The 16668-nt window shown below is 41.3% G+C and overlaps 1 protein-coding gene across 6 annotated transcripts in view; it reads left to right on the plus strand.

The window, feature by feature from the left end:
• Positions 1-288: 288 nt before the first annotated feature.
• The window catches only part of CDCA2 (cell division cycle associated 2), a 30213-nt gene continuing 13833 nt past the window's right edge, over positions 289-16668 (plus strand). For 2 of the 6 annotated variants that reach the window (XM_073324926.2, XM_073324925.2), the window contains exons 1-10: positions 289-558; positions 2439-2530; positions 2990-3029; positions 3842-4545; positions 7724-7851; positions 10513-10663; positions 11617-11828; positions 13720-13807; positions 14999-15237; positions 15911-15998. In XM_073324926.2, the coding sequence (XP_073181027.2) occupies positions 4002-4545; positions 7724-7851; positions 10513-10663; positions 11617-11828; positions 13720-13807; positions 14999-15237; positions 15911-15998 (1450 nt within the window). In that variant the 5' untranslated portion in view covers positions 289-558; positions 2439-2530; positions 2990-3029; positions 3842-4001. Of the gene's footprint in view, positions 559-2131; positions 2531-2989; positions 3030-3841; positions 4546-7723; positions 7852-10512; positions 10664-11616; positions 11829-13719; positions 13808-14998; positions 15238-15910; positions 15999-16668 lie in introns of those variants that run through there. The other 4 variants (XM_073324928.2, XM_073324931.2, XM_073324929.2 and 1 more) reach the window with 4 other exon arrangements.

Consider the following 16668-nt stretch of genomic DNA (forward strand, 5'->3'; position numbering starts at 1 on the left):
GGGGAACGTTCTGCCCTGGGGGGGGCGGGGTCTGGGTTTTGGCCAATCAGAGCTCTAAGAGCGAGGGGGCTTGAGAAGTGCAGGGCGTTACTCGTGACGGCCAAACAGCATGAGAAATATTTGCATGAGGAGGGGGGGCCAATTACTCCCTAGACTTCTGATTGGCCAGGGAGTAATTGGCCCCTGTGTCACGTGGGGATGGACCAGCCGTTTGATGGGCCGTATTTCAAAACTAGTGCGCCATCCAATCGCGTCGATGCTATGTTTCCTGCGCGCTGCCGGGACTCACTGCAGGGAAAATAGTCCTGGTCCTCGCAGAGGCTTTCTAGGACTATCTGAGCCCCTAAGCCTGCCGGAGGTGGCCTTCTTCCTGCCACCCCACTGGTCTGGAGGGCATGTGCCCAGGTTGATGCGGCTCTCGGCGCGGGATGACCATGCGGAGGGATACGCACGGTGCAGGCCTTGCAATGAGTTTGAATGAAGAGGCGGGTCCAGCCCGTCAGCCGTAGTTTTCCTCTCGGTCGGGTCGTCCTGGATTCGGGAACCGTTGTGTGTGAGGTGGGGGGCTGTGAGAGGGGGAGGGGTGCTGGAGGGGATATGAGAGGGGGGATATGGGAGAGGTGGGGAGGGGGGATGAGAGAGGGAGAGGTGCTGGGGGGAGGAGGGACGGGAGAGGTGGGGAGCAGGGATGAGGGAGGGGTACAGGGGGAGAGGTGGGGAGGAGGGATATGAGAGAGGGAGGGGTGCTGGGGGAGGAGGGATATGAGAGAGGGAGGGGTGCTGGGAAGAGAGGTGAGGAGGAGGGATGAGAGGGGGAGGGGTGCTGGGGGAGGAGGGATGAGGGAGGGGTACGGGGTGGGGAGGAGGGATATGAGAGAGGGAGGGGTGCGGGGGATATGAGAGGGGGGAGAGGTGGGGAGGAGGGATGAGAGGGGGAGGGGTGCGGGGGGAGGAGGGATGGGAGAGGTGGGGAGGAGGGATGAGAGGGGGAGGGGTGCGGGGGGAGAGGTGGGGAGGAGGAATATGAGAGAGGGAGGGGTGCGGGGGATATGAGAGGGGGGAGAGGTGGGGAGGAGGGATGAGAGGGGGAGGGGTGCGGGGGGAGGAGGGATGGGAGAGGTGGGGAGGAGGGATGAGAGGGGGAGGGGTGCGGGGGGAGGAGGGATGGGAGAGGTGGGGAGGAGGGATGAGAGGGGGAGGGGTACGGGGTGGGGAGGGGGGATATGAGAGAGGGAGGGGTGCGGGGGATATGAGAGGGGGGAGAGGTGGGGAGGAGGGATGAGAGGGGGAGGGGTGCGGGGGGAGGAGGGATGGGAGAGGTGGGGAGGAGGGATGAGAGGGGGAGGGGTGCGGGGGGAGGAGGGATGGGAGAGGTGGGGAGGAGGGATGAGAGGGGGAGGGGTGCGGGGGGAGGAGGGATGGGAGAGGTGGGGAGCAGGGATGAGAGAGGGAGGGGTATGGGGGGAGAGGTGGGGAGGAGGAATATGAGAGAGGGAGGGGTGCGGGGGATATGAGAGGGGGGAGAGGTGGGGAGGAGGGATGAGAGGGGGAGGGGTGCTGGGGGAGGAGGGATGAGGGAGGGGTACGGGGTGGGGAGGAGGGATATGAGAGAGGGAGGGGTGTGGGGGATATGAGAGGGGGGAGAGGTGGGGAGGAGGGATGAGAGGGGGAGGGGTGCTGGGGGAGGAGGGATGGGAGAGGTGGGGAGCAGGGATGAGAGAGGGAGGGGTACGGGGTGGGGAGGGGGGATATGAGAGAGGGAGGGGTGTGGGGGATATGAGAGGGGGGAGAGGTGGGGAGGAGGGATGAGAGGGGGAGGGGTGCTGGGGGAGCAGGGATGGGAGAGGTGGGGAGCAGGGATGAGAGGGAGGGGTACGGGGGGAGAGGTGGGGAGGAGGGATATGAGAGGGAGGGGTGCAGAGGATATGAGAGGGGGAGAGGTGGGGAGGAGGGATGAGAGAGGGAGGGGTGCTTCGGGGAGGAGGGATATGGAAGGGGTGCTGGGGGAGGAGGGATATGGAAGGGGTGCTGGGGGAGGAGGCGGATATGAGAGAGGGAAGGGGGATGGGGGATCTGAGAGAGTGGGATGGGGTATTGTAGAAATTGAAAAAATGTCCATGGGAACAACAGGATCTATATGTGGGGGGAATTGCTTGATAGACCCTTGGGCACTGGGGCTCTTCTCCGCGGCCCCTCTGGGAGCAGTCTCCTTCCCCCACCCCCACCCCTTTGCAGGACCTCTTTGTCAGCTGTTGCTACACAATCCAGTGACACTATTGAGGACATGTGCAGTCTACTTGCCTTTCTTTTTGTGGTGCCTGCACCTCCTTTGGGTGGGGGGAGGAACGTGCACCAGCCGGTGTGAATCTTTGAGCGTACCCATCCAACAAACGTTCCTCTTTTCTACCCATCTCCTTTCGTTTCTTTATGTTGCCCAGTTGTATGCCGGACACCTCCTGTACCCCCAAAAGCATCCAATCTAACTTCAGATGTTGGCACAAGAAGGGAACAATAAAACAATTAGAAGTAGGTATGTGGAAGGAAGGACTGGATTGTGTGTTTGGTTTTGCTTGACAGGTGCACAGCATGGTACAGCAGGCTCTTTTCTTTAAAAGCACCTGTTATTTTTTTAAAGGAACAACCTACTCTTAATACTTGGCAATCTCTGCCTTTCCCCACATTACTTATGCCATCTACCAAAGCAGTCTTCAGCTTTTCAAACGGGAAGGGCTGCTTTGATAATCAAAAGCTGTAGCATTAGTTACTTTGGAATGTTTGTGTAATAATATTTTGTCACATTGTGACAGCTTATTTAAGCATTGTTGTGATGCTATTGCGCAAGACTTGTGCGATACTGGGCTTAATTTTGGGTGGCTTATTTTTTTTTTTGTTCTGTTTAACGTGACACTATCTTATTGCCCTACTTTGGGTGTTAAAATGTTTTCTTTTTGTTTAAATAAACAAACTGATTTGTCCTGTTATGCTTTAGATGAACATTATCTCAGAGGGAGGAGATTTCCCTTAAGAAAGTGAGTACCAGCTAGTACGTTCTTGTTCGTGTGGCGTTGTCAATATCTGCCAAAAGATCATTGGATTCTAGACTGGGCAAGTTGTAATAAAAGTGCAAGTTTTAGTAATGCAGCCCTTTTACAATGAATGACTGGCTGAGTTCCCAATAGATCTTGAAGTCAGTGGGAGTTGTGGGTGCTCAGCACTTCTGTAAAATCAGTCCATTTTAGTTAGGTGCCAAAACATAGATTTAAGAGGATAACTTTTTAGACGTTCACTATTTGAAAATTTTGGCCAAGCGTATGTTTGAATGCTTAATTGTGTATGTGTGGGAGAAGACCTTTAACTCTCAATCTTGCATTGAAATAAATGCATCTAGTATTCAGTGTGCGATAAGTGCCACAAATTAAGCTTTAGAGCTCCAGTGCGATCATATCTATAGTTCTACATACTTAAATCTAACGTTTATTTCAATGTGACAAAACTAAGTGGAAGATCAGTTACTCGAGATTTCAAAGTCTCAAAAAAAAATCTAAGTAGTGATTTATATATAAACCAAAACTCTACTGCACATGAAAATTATCACTGTGTAGTATTAACACAAAAACCTGTTGGATAAGGGGCAAGATTTAAAATAGATGTGCAGGGGCGGGGGGAGGCTTGAATTTTCTGACTTTGGTGATTTGGAAATCTCCATCCTAATGTTGCATTAGCATAGTTTTTTGTGTGTGTTTAATACAGATATCCACATACTTCAGAATATTGTGCATATAATATCTGATATTTACAGTAAACTTCAGAGCTAACATTTCATACTTCCTTCCCTCCATAGGAAGGACGACTGCATCTTCTAACAGCTTTACAGCGTCTGCATGTTGTGGCTGTTGCTTTTACAAAAAAACATAAACATGTTCTTAATGACAGAGCTGTGATTACAAGAGAACAACAAGACTGATCATATTTTTTTGGAAGCTCAGAATACAGTACTGACTATGCGCAGACAATCTAGACAAATTATAAATACTGTTGCTGATGTCAAAGAAAATGGGAAAGGAATTATTGAAGAAGACGGAGATATTTCTTCTATGCCTGTTCCAAAAGACAAGATTGTCAGAATGGATGAATCAAAAAGCACAAAGGTTTCAGAAATGGAAAATTTAAATGGCAGGAACCCCACAAATGTGCAGAAACCCAGAGTGAAATGCAACAAATACGTAGGGAGAAAATTATATCAGAAGAGTAAGGATGATAGTAAACTGGCAGTTTATGAAAGCCTTTCTGTTAAACAAAAAGGAAACTTACCTGAACCTTCCTTGTCCTTTTTGACATCAAACAAACTGCAAAGTCCTTTTTCAGAAGGCAGACCTACATTTTTGGGTGAGGCTAGCTATCTGACACCAAACAAAGGTGAAGCAGATGTAAAACCTAATTGTGGAACATCAGAGAAATTAATGAGGAAACCTATTGATTTTGCTCATGTAACAATAGCTGAATTTGGGATTACTCCAGAGTCTTTTACTGCTAAGCCATCTGTAGGTAAGGATTGATAAGGTGACTGTAAAAATGAAAATTTTCAAAATATTGTGCTTCATATGTAAGCAAGAACACACCTGGTATCTTGCATAATTTACATTCCCCTAAATTTTTAATGGTGGACATGAATCCCTCTCCAGAGATTTCAGGGCATTTGGGACAACTTTTACATGAAAAATGCTCTTAAATTGGATTGGAATGTGGTGGGTGGAAGCTGTCAAGTAAGAAAACTTATTTGAAATCTGAGGGTCTTTAATTTATGCTGAAATCCATCTAGTTAAAAAATTAAAACAAAACAAAGTTGTTTTAAAAATCCCAAGATTGCCGACATAGCTGGAAGTACTGTTGAAATGGGCAATAGAATTGGCTTCTCACAGGCCCAAAAGGTTAAAATTTTTGAAGGTGCCTTCAAGTATGACTGTTTATATTGCTGGATCTCACTTACAGTTCATCAAACCAAAATGATGCTGTAATGGATAAACAGCATAAGCTACCCATAATGCAAATATGCTGAGTTCAATATAAAAGATTGATATGACTATGTAAAATGGCAAAATGATTTATTTTCTGATTGGGTGGATGTCAGTTTCATTCACAGAGTAATATGACATAATGGGCATTTCTGGTAATAACAGATATAGGTTTTACAAGCAGTGAGTTGGAAATAGTGCAGGAGAGAGAAATTGTGAAGAATTGGCCAACATTCACTCTACTTGGCATGTAGAGTAATTTCCTATTAATCATATGTTTTCTTGAGTAGAGGGGAAATACTCTGACTTCCTAAAGCCAACATGAGATGGGGAATAGAATCAGCTGGAGGAAATTTTGCAAAAGTAACACTGGGAACTTTCTTCATCCCATGTGCTTTATAGCAAATTTTGATGTTTCTGTCAATGGCATAGACTCATAAGTACAACTAAGTGTGCAATTTCACAATCAGTAGGTAGGGCTTCTTGAAATCCAAATGATCATTTTACACCGGGATAAAGTAATGGTGATTATTCCACAGCACAGCCTTTTATATGTTCTAGCTACATTAACATTACAAAAAGAAAAGGAGTACTTGTGGCACCTTAGAGACTAACCAATTTATTTGAGCATGAGCTTTCGTGAGCTACACTTCCGATGAAGTGAGCTGTAGCTCATGAAAGCTCATGCTCAAATAAATTGGTTAGTCTCTAAGGTGCCACAAGTACTCCTTTTCTTTTTGCGAATACAGACTAACATGGCTGTTACTCTGAAATTAACATTACAATTTTCAACTGTCCCTGTTTAAAGGCACAAAAGAGCAAATAAGGATGGGATGTTAAACCAGTTTGAAAACATGTTCAATAACCTATCTAGGAACTGTCAATATGGTTCCCCCAGGAAAACAAACAGTGTTAGACCTCAGTTTGGGGATACATGGGTTTTGGGTTTTTTTCCGATGCTAGAGAGCTGAGGGAGGGTAGTCTTGCATGGCACCATTCTCTCCCACTCTTAGCCCCAAACCCTGTGGAAACCCAGCAGAACTTCCCATGAAAGCTTATGTTGATCATTGCGGCATTAACTTTCTATTTCCTGGGTCTTGTACTCTGGAGAAGTGTTGAGTGTAAGAACATTCATGCTGCCAAGGAAAGGGACACCCAGGGATTGCCCAAAGATTGATTTGAGGAAGTTTTTCCTTTAAGCCTTTTTGTTTTTCCTTTGTGAAGACCTTTTCTTGGTTTCCCTAACTTTCTGCATTGCAGCACTATTTGCCTGATGGTCTTTTGTATCCAGAGAGGAAACTGTTTTGTTTGTTTATTTATTTTTTTTTTTACATATTATATGAGAGAGAGACACACACACAAACCCCTCCAACGCATTATTAAGGATCTACAACCTATCCTAAAGGATGACCCAACACTCTCACAGATCTTGGGAGACAGGCCAGTCCTTGCCTACAGACAGCCCCGCAACCTGAAGCAAATACTCACCAACAACCACATACCACACAACAGAACCACTAACCCAGGAACTTATCCTTGCAACAAAGCCCGTTGCCAATTGTGCCCACATATCTATTCAGGGGACACCATCACAGGGCCTAATAACATCAGCCACACTATCAGAGGCTCGTTCACCTGCACATCCACCAATGTGATATATGCCAGCAATGCCCCTCTGCCATATACATTGGTCAAACTGGACAGTCTCTACGTAAAAGAATAAATGGACACAAATCAGATGTCAAGAATTATAACATTCATAAACCAGTCGGAGATCACTTGAATCTCTCTGGTCACGCAATCACAGACATGAAGGTCGCTATCTTAAAACAAAAAAACTTCAAATCCAGACTCCAGCGAGAAACTGCTGAATTGTAATTCATTTGCAAATTGGATACTATTACTTTAGGCTTAAATAGAGACTGGGAGTGGCTAAGTCATGCAAGGTAGCCTGTTTCCTCTTGTTTTTTCCTACCCCCCCCCCCCCGATGTTCTGGTTTAACTTGGATTTAAACTTGAAGAGTGGTCAGTTTGGATGAGCTATTACCAGCAGGAGAGTGAGTTTGTGTGTGTATGGGGGTGGGGGGGATGTGAGAGAACCTGGATTTGTGCAGGAAATATCCCAACTTGATTGTCATGCACATTGTGTAAAGAGTTGTCACTTTGGATGGGCTATCACCAGCAGGAGAGTGAATTTGTGTGGGGGGGTGGAGGGTGAGAAAACCTGGATTTGTGCTGGAAATGGCCCACCTGATGATCACTTTAGATAAGCTATTACCAGCAGGACAGTGAGGTGGGAGGAGGTATTGTTTCATATTCTCTGTGTATATATAAAGCCTGCTGCAGTTTCCATGATATGCATCTGAGGAAGTGAGCTGTAGCTCACGAAAGCTTATGCTCTAATAAATTGGTTAGTCTCTAAGGTGCCACAAGTACTCCTTTTCTTTTTACCCCCTACCCTGAAACTGTTGTGGAGTTTTCTTTGTCTAACTGTCTTTTAATTGTTCCAGTGAAGTAAGTAATACACAACCAAGGTTTCAAATGCTTGCTGTTTTATTTTTCCTTCTAATGAAGACAACATTGCAAATATAAAACTTTGTATAACACCTACATTTTTGAAATAGAAGCAATTTCCCTGCTATTGTAAGAGACTTGTAAGTGTTCTTCTGAAGCTTCATTGTGCTTTTCTTCTTGCTTTGTTTTCATTCCAGGGAAATCCCTGGCTTTAAAACTTAGGCGCAGATCTACGATTGGAGTACGGGGTTCCCCTGAAAATAATAGCCTTATTCGATACCTTGCCCAACAAAGGAGGAACAGAACCAAAGACCCTTTCACAAAGGTGGGAATTTTTTTCAGAGTTGTGCAATATGGCTGGTGGAGGAAATCCGCTTCAGATATTTATCATGTCTTGAATGAATGTGACAATGTTCACCATTTCACTTTTATAGTCAAAAGCTTTTTTTCTTTTTTTAGTTTAGATTTTGAATGTGGAGAAAATCCGGCTATGTCTACACTACCATCTTAGTTGAGCTAGGTTAGGTCGACTTAGTCACTGCAGTAATTACTGTGGTGGCTGATGTCCACACTACCCACCTGTTGGTGGTACATGTCCTCACCAGGAGCGCTTCCACTGACTGAAGAAGGAAGCCACTGGAGCCCAGCTGCCCCCCTGGGCTTCTCGCCTCCCAGCACGTTCCCAGCCAGGAGCCTGGGAGGCAGGTTGGCTTGGGGGGATCTGGCAGCAGCTAGGCTTGGGAGCCAGGAGCTGAGCTTTCTTGTGAATTTCACTGCTGGGGCAGAGCTGTGAAACTGACAAGACAGCAAACAGCTGATGTAAGGAATGCAATGTCTGCATTGTCCTAACTACATCAACATAAGCCTCTCATGGAGGTGGAGTTAGGGCACTTTCATCCGTGGGAGCGAGGCTGTAGTGTGTACACTGACATAATTAGGTTGCTGTAAAGTGTCTTATGTCAACCTAACGGTAGTGTAGAGCAGGCCTAAACTGGACTGAAGGAAAGAGAAGGCAAGTCTGAAGGAAGAAAACAAAAATAGAAATAACAATGGACTGACTTCTGATTCTTAACAGTGTTTCTACTGAGAATTGTGGGGAGCTAAAGTTGAGGCCAACTGCCTCCAATAGATGTATTTTAGTAACTCAGATTATTATATATTGAAAAAGAGTTAGCTTAAAACACTGTGACGGTAAAGCTACACTTCAAAAACTGTTAACCCCTCTTCTTTTTATACCGTTTTCCCATACCCCACCCTGGGGTTTGCTAGCTATTTTCTTGTATGTTTGTTGCTCAAGTAATGTTAATGAACCTCCTTTTAAAAAATCTAAGAGGAAAACATGTTAGATCTGGGCTACTTAAAAACTTTGCTTTAGAAGAGACTGAGGCCGTTTTTACAGCTTAATCTTTACAGCCCATTTGTGGAACTTCCTCAAAATGTGTACATCTGTTTGGGTTATTGGATTGAAAAACGTTGTTCTGTATTGGAAAATTAAAACAAGTTTTAAACACTGGAAAGGTTAGGAGTAGATAGTAGAAACCTAAAGGTAAAAAATATTACAGCGATGTTGTAATGATGTCAAAACCAAGCATTACAAGCCCAGGACATTCTGAATTAAGGTTATGTTTAGAATAAATCGGAGCATTTTCAAGTATGGAGATGCACATGTAAGTTGCCCAAAGAATCTCCACTCTGTCTTGCAATAACAGTATAATAATGACAAAGGCATGTTAGTGGGTGTGGTCCCAATTATATTAGACTGACTTTAAAGAATCATTCATTTTTATTTTTATTTTTTTTCATGTCTTTTTCCTCTCATGGTGTCACTACAGGGCTAGATGCCTTATGTGGGTATTGTCATACCTTTACATTTTTGGATTTCCTATAGCTGTACATATAGCTCCTGAATTTCTTGGATTTGTAATGTTTGGTTTTTGCAATAATTACAAAGTATTAAGCCTGTTTAAGGCATATTTTTTAAAACATACATATTAAATTTCTTAATGAACCCAGTTTTTAATTACTTTTAACTCCTGGATGAAGTAATGGATCTTAAAGTGCCGTGAGTTTGGAAAAGGCTGATATTTTTCATACGTAAGAGGCTGGATTTCTGTTTTAAGTGCAAAACAAAACACAGACTTAATTATGGAGTCACAAACCATGTTTTCCACTGAATGCATCCGATGAAGTGAGCTGTAGCTCACGAAAGCTTATGCTCAAATAAATTGGTTAGTCTCTAAGGTGCCACAAGTATTCCTTTTCTTTTTGCGAATACACACTAACACGACTGCTACTCTGAAATCTAAAATTATAGTGTACGTATCTGTTAACATCTTGTAAGATATCACTTTAAGGTGTATTTGCTTTTTACATATGTTCAGTTCATGCTTTTACATCATAAAGTGCCTGCTTGTGTGCATCATAAGGTTATGGCCATATTGAAGACCTGGGGTCCAGTGTTCATTTCACTGGACCTATCACTCCAACATGCCACTGAAGTCAAATTTTTAACTGTCCACTCTTTCTTTCCTCTTCTTCTGAGGTATAACTGGAGGTTGATTTAATTTAATTTTCAGGAGTTCTAGGTGTGTGTGTGTGTGTTTTTGTTTGTTTGTTTAATAAAATGCCAGTGTTGTATGTAGTTATGTTTAAAATATAGAAAAATGCTGTCACTTGTACAATTTAGTTGACATGAATGTGAATGGGGCGGGCATAGGCAAACTGCTTTGGAGGGATAAGCGGAGGAGAAAGGGAGTCAAACTGTATTGTTGTGTAGCAGTATATTTGAGATTAATCCCTTTTCTACATTTTTCATCACAGAACTCGGGGGCAGTATCCAAGTGAAACACAAGGCCATTTTAAGATGCACTTATTTGTCTCTTTGATTAAGTTTGTGCTGTTGTGTTAACATACTTATTCCTCTTCAGCATTTGTAAGTTCCAACTTTTAAAGAGCATAAATGGATTATTTTTTCATGTCCTAACAGGCCAGCCCTTTTAAACATCAAAATGTTGGCTCGTTAAAGGATAGAATATCTGCCTTCCAGTCATCTTTTCAATCCGCGCAAGAGGACGACGACAGGGCTTGCTTTCCTGGGCTCTCGCAGGAGGAGTGTGTGTCCCGGGCAGCAGGCTATTGTAAGTAATCTGTATCTGCAACCAAAAAAAAGTCAGTAAAGTTGATGGTAATTTAATTTCGGTCTGAATAGTAACCATAAATAATTGTTCTATTGTAATAATCCAGTTTCAAGATGAATTCTGAGTCATGGTTTCACCCGGGGGGGGGGGGGGGGGGAGAGAAGGTAGGTTAACTGAAAGCTCCAGTGTGTTTATCTGTTGCCGAAGTGACTTCTCTGATAGTTTTTACATTATCAAATTTTACGTAGTACTATTCTGACTATGGTTAATATACATTTTGGACAGTTAATCAGGCTTCTTGTCTTTTACTTTTCATTGAATGTGTTTTCATTCACTGTTTTTATTGTTCGCCCCTCTTTCATAATGAATTCATGGATCTAGAGACTGAAGTCATTGGATTGGTCCTTACATTTCTGGTAACAATACCAGTTGTGTGAAGATTGGTGTCCAGTACCTTCTTCAAAAATGCAGTAGTATTTGGAAATTTTATCAAAGAAATAAAATGTATAATTAACATACCCAAATGCTGAATGAACTCCAAATTATTGATAAATTGCCCTATCCTGTAAGGCCTCTAAGCCATCCAATAGGAAAAGGAAATTAACAAATGTTGCACATGAAAAGTCAACGTGGCTCAATGGTAAGTATAGAAAAGATGCCAGAAACTACATTGCTATATTCTACTTCATTACTTACCTGAGCCCTTCTTTATACTACGGCTTTCCATACCATCCACAAAATAGCCATCTAGTTTTGGTGGCTTGCTTTATTTAAAACACCCAAGAATATGAAAATAAGTAATACGGTACTACTTGCAGAATAGAATTCAAAGGATGTTCTTAATTTTGTCTGACTTCTAGAGAGACTTCTAGCTTATCTTATGCAGTGAAGGGGTGTAAATGATCTACATGGAAAATCTAAGCTTTGTTTATTTTATTAACTTACAAATGCAGCTGTCAACGAACCGCCTTTTACAAAACAGCATGAACAGTCTCACATGAGTGACGAGTTAACATCTGAATGCAAGAGTGTTGCTTATGAGGAAAACTTGAAAGAAAAATTAACTAATGGTGATAAAACTGCAGCCAGTATCCAGGTATGCAAGATTGTCTCTCCACCAGAGGAGGTGCCCATCATTGAAACTACTACTGCTATAATTTCAGAGGTATGTGTATATCTTGAAGAGGGTGAGGGGAATTAATTATGAAATTGCATCAGCAGATCCCTCTTGTAGGGATTAAATTCACATTGTGAGCAGTGGAACTGCCAATGTAGCAAAAATCTGTTGGGGGCACTGGTGCATTGATTATACATTCAAATGTAGTCCCACCTCCGTCATCCTTAGTTCCTCTTCTGTCACCAGGAATTATGGGCCCAAAACACAGTGTGGATGTTGTGTGGTTTTTTTGTTCAGTTTTCAGTTTTAAGTAGGCTGTAAAATGTGTTTGCCTGCTGTAAAGTCTTCTAATAGACAATGTTATCTTTTGTCTTGTAATCATACACAGGTTTAATTCACAACTTTCATTTACAGAAATGAATATTTTAATTTTGTAACTTACTACATTTGGCCTCTGAAGATTTCTTGTACGTAGGTCAAATCAAACTTAAAAGTTCTACGTGAGGGTTGAGCTTGATGATAACGATACAGAGCAATACCTCTTCATTGGAAACGCCCTCCGTGTGTGCTCTCGGTTCTGTCTGTTACAACTATGATATTCATGTGGACAAATTTGAACATGCTGTTAACTAATGTAATCGTTCAGAAGAGATGTAAAACAAAGGTTCTCCATGCCTCTCCTCCTCAAGGAAAAAGGCATGTTATTGCCTCTGCACAAATAAAGGAAGGGGGGAGAGAAACACGACTGGATGTAATACAAGCACTACTTAAGATATGCCATACATCAGAATTGCTCGGCCACTGGTCAGGTGTCCTGTCTGATAGTGGCCTCCATCAGAAGCTCCAGAGGAAGATGCAAGTTACCTGCAATAAAAACCAGCCCTTAGGGAAGTTGCTTCTGAACCCACATCAGTTAGTGGGTAACTTGTTCCCTGAAATATATTACTACTTTATTTCTCATATTTTTATTCCTAGCAAATGTACCTCTGATTTTTTTTCCCATTGACATAAATTTCAAATCCTCTTTTGAATTCTGATAAGCTTTTGTCCTTGCTGATATTTTGTGGCAATAAAGTCAACTAAAGAGACTAGTAATGTGATGATGAAAACTGTATTCCTACAGAAGGAATATTACGTGACTCTTTAACATGCATTATATGCTCAAAGAAAAAGGGAAAATGTCATAAGCAGCAGTTGCTATTAAAGTCACCATTTGCCAACAGTTACCTCACAGGTGAAGCTGAACAGTCCTTACCTACAGATAGAATAGAAAGTTAGCAGTTTGGTCCTGTACTCTCAGTCTTCCAAGTGAACTGCAAAGCCTTTTAATATTTTGTCCTCTTCTTTCTTTATATATAGGCCTCAGGCTTGTTAAATTGGGGAGGAGGGGTTGGTTTTGTTTTTATTTTATTTTTGTTACATTGGAAATACCAGGTCTTGCTTCTCTGTGTGTGTTTGAGGACTGGAATTCAGTACTTGTGGGGAGAGGATGTTGAGTCAGAAAACTTAAATCGAGAACCAAAAAGGTTATTTGCTGTTTAACTGAAACACTTGGCAAACACTTAGGAGAAAAGCTTTTTTGTAAAAGTTTCAGCACCCCATCCCTTTAGTTTAGGATTGAGAGCTTCAACTCTTGTCCTCCAGAAGCTCCTCTTTGTCTTACCTTGAGGATCAGAGTTGATACATCAGAGGTGAAAAACAAGCATTTAAAACCACTCCTTTTAAAAAGACTATTTTAGACATAGAAACAAATTTCAATGAGCACAAACAAAATAAATTTTCTTTATGGTTCACTTCTAATAACTGAGTAAGGAAGCTGCGTTCAGGTTTTTGCTTTAAAAATATCCATGACTTTTTTAATATTTTTGAAAACTGTTTTACTGTGTTTCCTTGCATATCAGTATTCTTGTAAAAAGAGCTTTAATTTTCTTTTTTCTAGGAAATTCCCTGTACGCCACCACTTACTGAATCTGGAAGCTTACCTTTAGAGATTATTCCACTAACGGGCATCCCAAAGACACCACGCAGTAAGAAGATTCATCACTACTTCTGTTAATACTCTGTTAGAAGCTTTAAAAACTAAATATGCCTTATTAATTACGTTTCCATTTCACAAGCAGTGATGCTCTCTTTTTCTGATTAGGAGTTTTTCAAATGCAACAGAAGTCAATGTAGCTTTGTGCTGTATTACCAATGCTGGCAAAAAATGTGTCATGAATGAACAAGTAATATTCAATTGCTGCTGCAGAGGAAGCTCAAATTAATCTGGTTTGCAGAATTATGCAGCTCATTTTGCTGTAAACTACAATATTTGGAAATGCTTCTTTCAAATGAGAATTCTATAGAAAATTAGGACCCAATAAGAGTAATAGGAGAGTCTCAAGAGTGTAGAAAAGAAAATAACCCAAAGATAGGAAACAGTCTCATCCTGTAAATGATTCTTTTGCTGTAATTTTGATATTTATTAATCACTCTGAACTTGCTTTGTTTTTCTGAGCATCTAATGGTGTTACCTTTAAAATGCCTTTATCTTCTAAAAAGCTTTATTTTATAACAAGTACTACAACACATTACAAATTTACATTCTAATAAGTTTCAATGCCTCTTCATTCATATCTTAATTTTCGCTTTCTTCTTTAAGTAGTACAGCTCTAAAAGCTAAGTACTCATATAAAACAGTTTTTTCAGTTCTCAAAATGTTTAGTCGAACAATGTGGAATGTGTTTTGTAAAGTTTTATGTCACATAAATAGTAATGATTTGAAGCATACCTTGAGATAGAAGTATCCTTAGACTCTAAGAAAGGTGAGATTGTAATTGAGGAACTTTTATGATTAACATAGATTTCTCATAAAAGTATGATGATCCATCTCTTAGTGACCACTTCCCTTAACTTCATGTTAAACCTCCAAAAAATAGGGAAGTATAACAGACATGCTGACACAATCTTAATTGGAAAGAAAATAATTGCAGTACTATAGCAGCTATATTTTAAACAGAAGAAATAAACAACCATACCTGATATTGTGTGGTGGTAACTCATACATAATCCATCTCTAATGGAGACCACAACTCCAAAAACCTAGCTTTTGAGGAATTCACGCGTTTAAGCAGCTTTTGAGACTAAGTAACAGCATGCATGTATTGCAACAAACGCTGAATTTTTTAACGTTACGTCTGAAGCCCTTAAATCTTGATATTTCTATATTCATTTTGAAGACTTGACTTCTGAGTGTATCAGTGAAGACGTTGGAAGTAATACTAGATCACAGCTAAGCAGAAAGAAAGTTACCTTTGCAGAAGAACTGAGCTTGGAGATATTTGATGAAACCATGCCACCTGTTATGACACCGCAAAAGGGAAACCCTCCATCCAGTGAACAATCCCATAACGGCTCTTCCTGCCTTCGATCTGTTCTGAAGAAAACACCAGTAAAACTACTGATGGAAAGCGTGAAGGTCAGTGTATTGATCTCATAAATATAAACTTGAAACATTAAAGGAGCATTACTGTGTTCGCTACTCAGTAACGTGTGGTGTGTTTTTTTTTTTTTAAATTTGAGCGATGTTTTCCAAGAAGCATCTTTTTTTGACTAATGGTCTAACAAAATGCATTGGAAGTTGTGTTAAACAGTTGCTAGTGTTGTAAAAGGAGTCTGTCTGACCTTTTTTCGTGTCCGAGGTTTGTCTTGATTTATTTCCAAAGTTTTAGGGGGGCCTTCAACATGTACAGTACACGTTCTAAAAAACAAGATTATCTAATGCTCAGTTTATCCTGATTACTAAGAATTACTTAAAGAAAGAAAAGGAGTACTTGTGGCACCTTAGAGACAAACAAATTTATTTGAGCATAAGCTTTCATGAGCTACAGCTCACCTCAGCTTATGCTGAGATAAAGTGGTTAGTCTCTAAGGTGCCACAAGTACTCCTTTTCTTTTTGCGAATACAGACTAACACGGCTGCTACTCCTGAAACTTAAAGAAAATGAAAGAAGAAACTTAAAGAAACTTTAATTCACCTTTTTCAAAAGTGAACACTGGATAGATTAAACATGAACAGGCAAGCATTATAACAATATAGGTATTACACTACTGCATTGATTAGACAAGAGTAACGCTGTTGATCTTAATAGGAACACACAAGCAATACTACTGGCATGGAAGGAAACGAACCTCTCTTATTCTCTGATCTCTCAAGAAGTTTTGAAGAACTGCAAACAGGTCAGAAATTTTTATACGTTCCTAAACTGGCGCAAACTTTATTTCCTATTAATTAAAAGGGACACTGTCAAGTTGAACTTGATGCTGTTGCTACTGGTCACTTTGTTGCAGAACTTGAGGAAAGAGTGTGTCAGTAAGCAGTGCACAAATGATGCTATTTTATGGGATAGGCGGTACAACGAACCAAGAAAAAGAGGAAACTGTCTATATGCAAAGTGCTGTCAAATTCTCAAAGTGAATGGTGGTGGGGGAAGGAAGACGCTATCACTAATTTCTTACTTTCAGCAATCTTTTTGCAGTAATACAACAGGTACAAAACTTGAAGATGGAAACATGACTTCAAGTTGACAGTGCCCATTTAATTTTTCTTTTTTAATTGTGAGAAGATGTAAGAAAACTGAATATTTAATATACGGCAATATCCTTGGGATACAACTTTTAAAATACTTTCCAAGTTCAAATGTTTTTGGGAAAAATAGGTCATGGTAGAGTTATATACTGACTGTCTGAAATTGCAAATGACAGGGGGGCTTACAGTAGATAAAGGAAGTTCTTTTTTGGCCTGTGATCCTGTTGGACATTGAGTCAGTTCTTAACGTGGAGAACTTTTAAGACCAGGAAGTGTTAATTGATTTGCTTAGTAGCAAGCTTCCTACCCTCTGACTCGGTA

This window comes from Lepidochelys kempii, chromosome 26 (assembly GCF_965140285.1).
Source record: "Lepidochelys kempii isolate rLepKem1 chromosome 26, rLepKem1.hap1, whole genome shotgun sequence".
Classification (NCBI taxonomy): Eukaryota; Metazoa; Chordata; order Testudines; family Cheloniidae; genus Lepidochelys; species Lepidochelys kempii.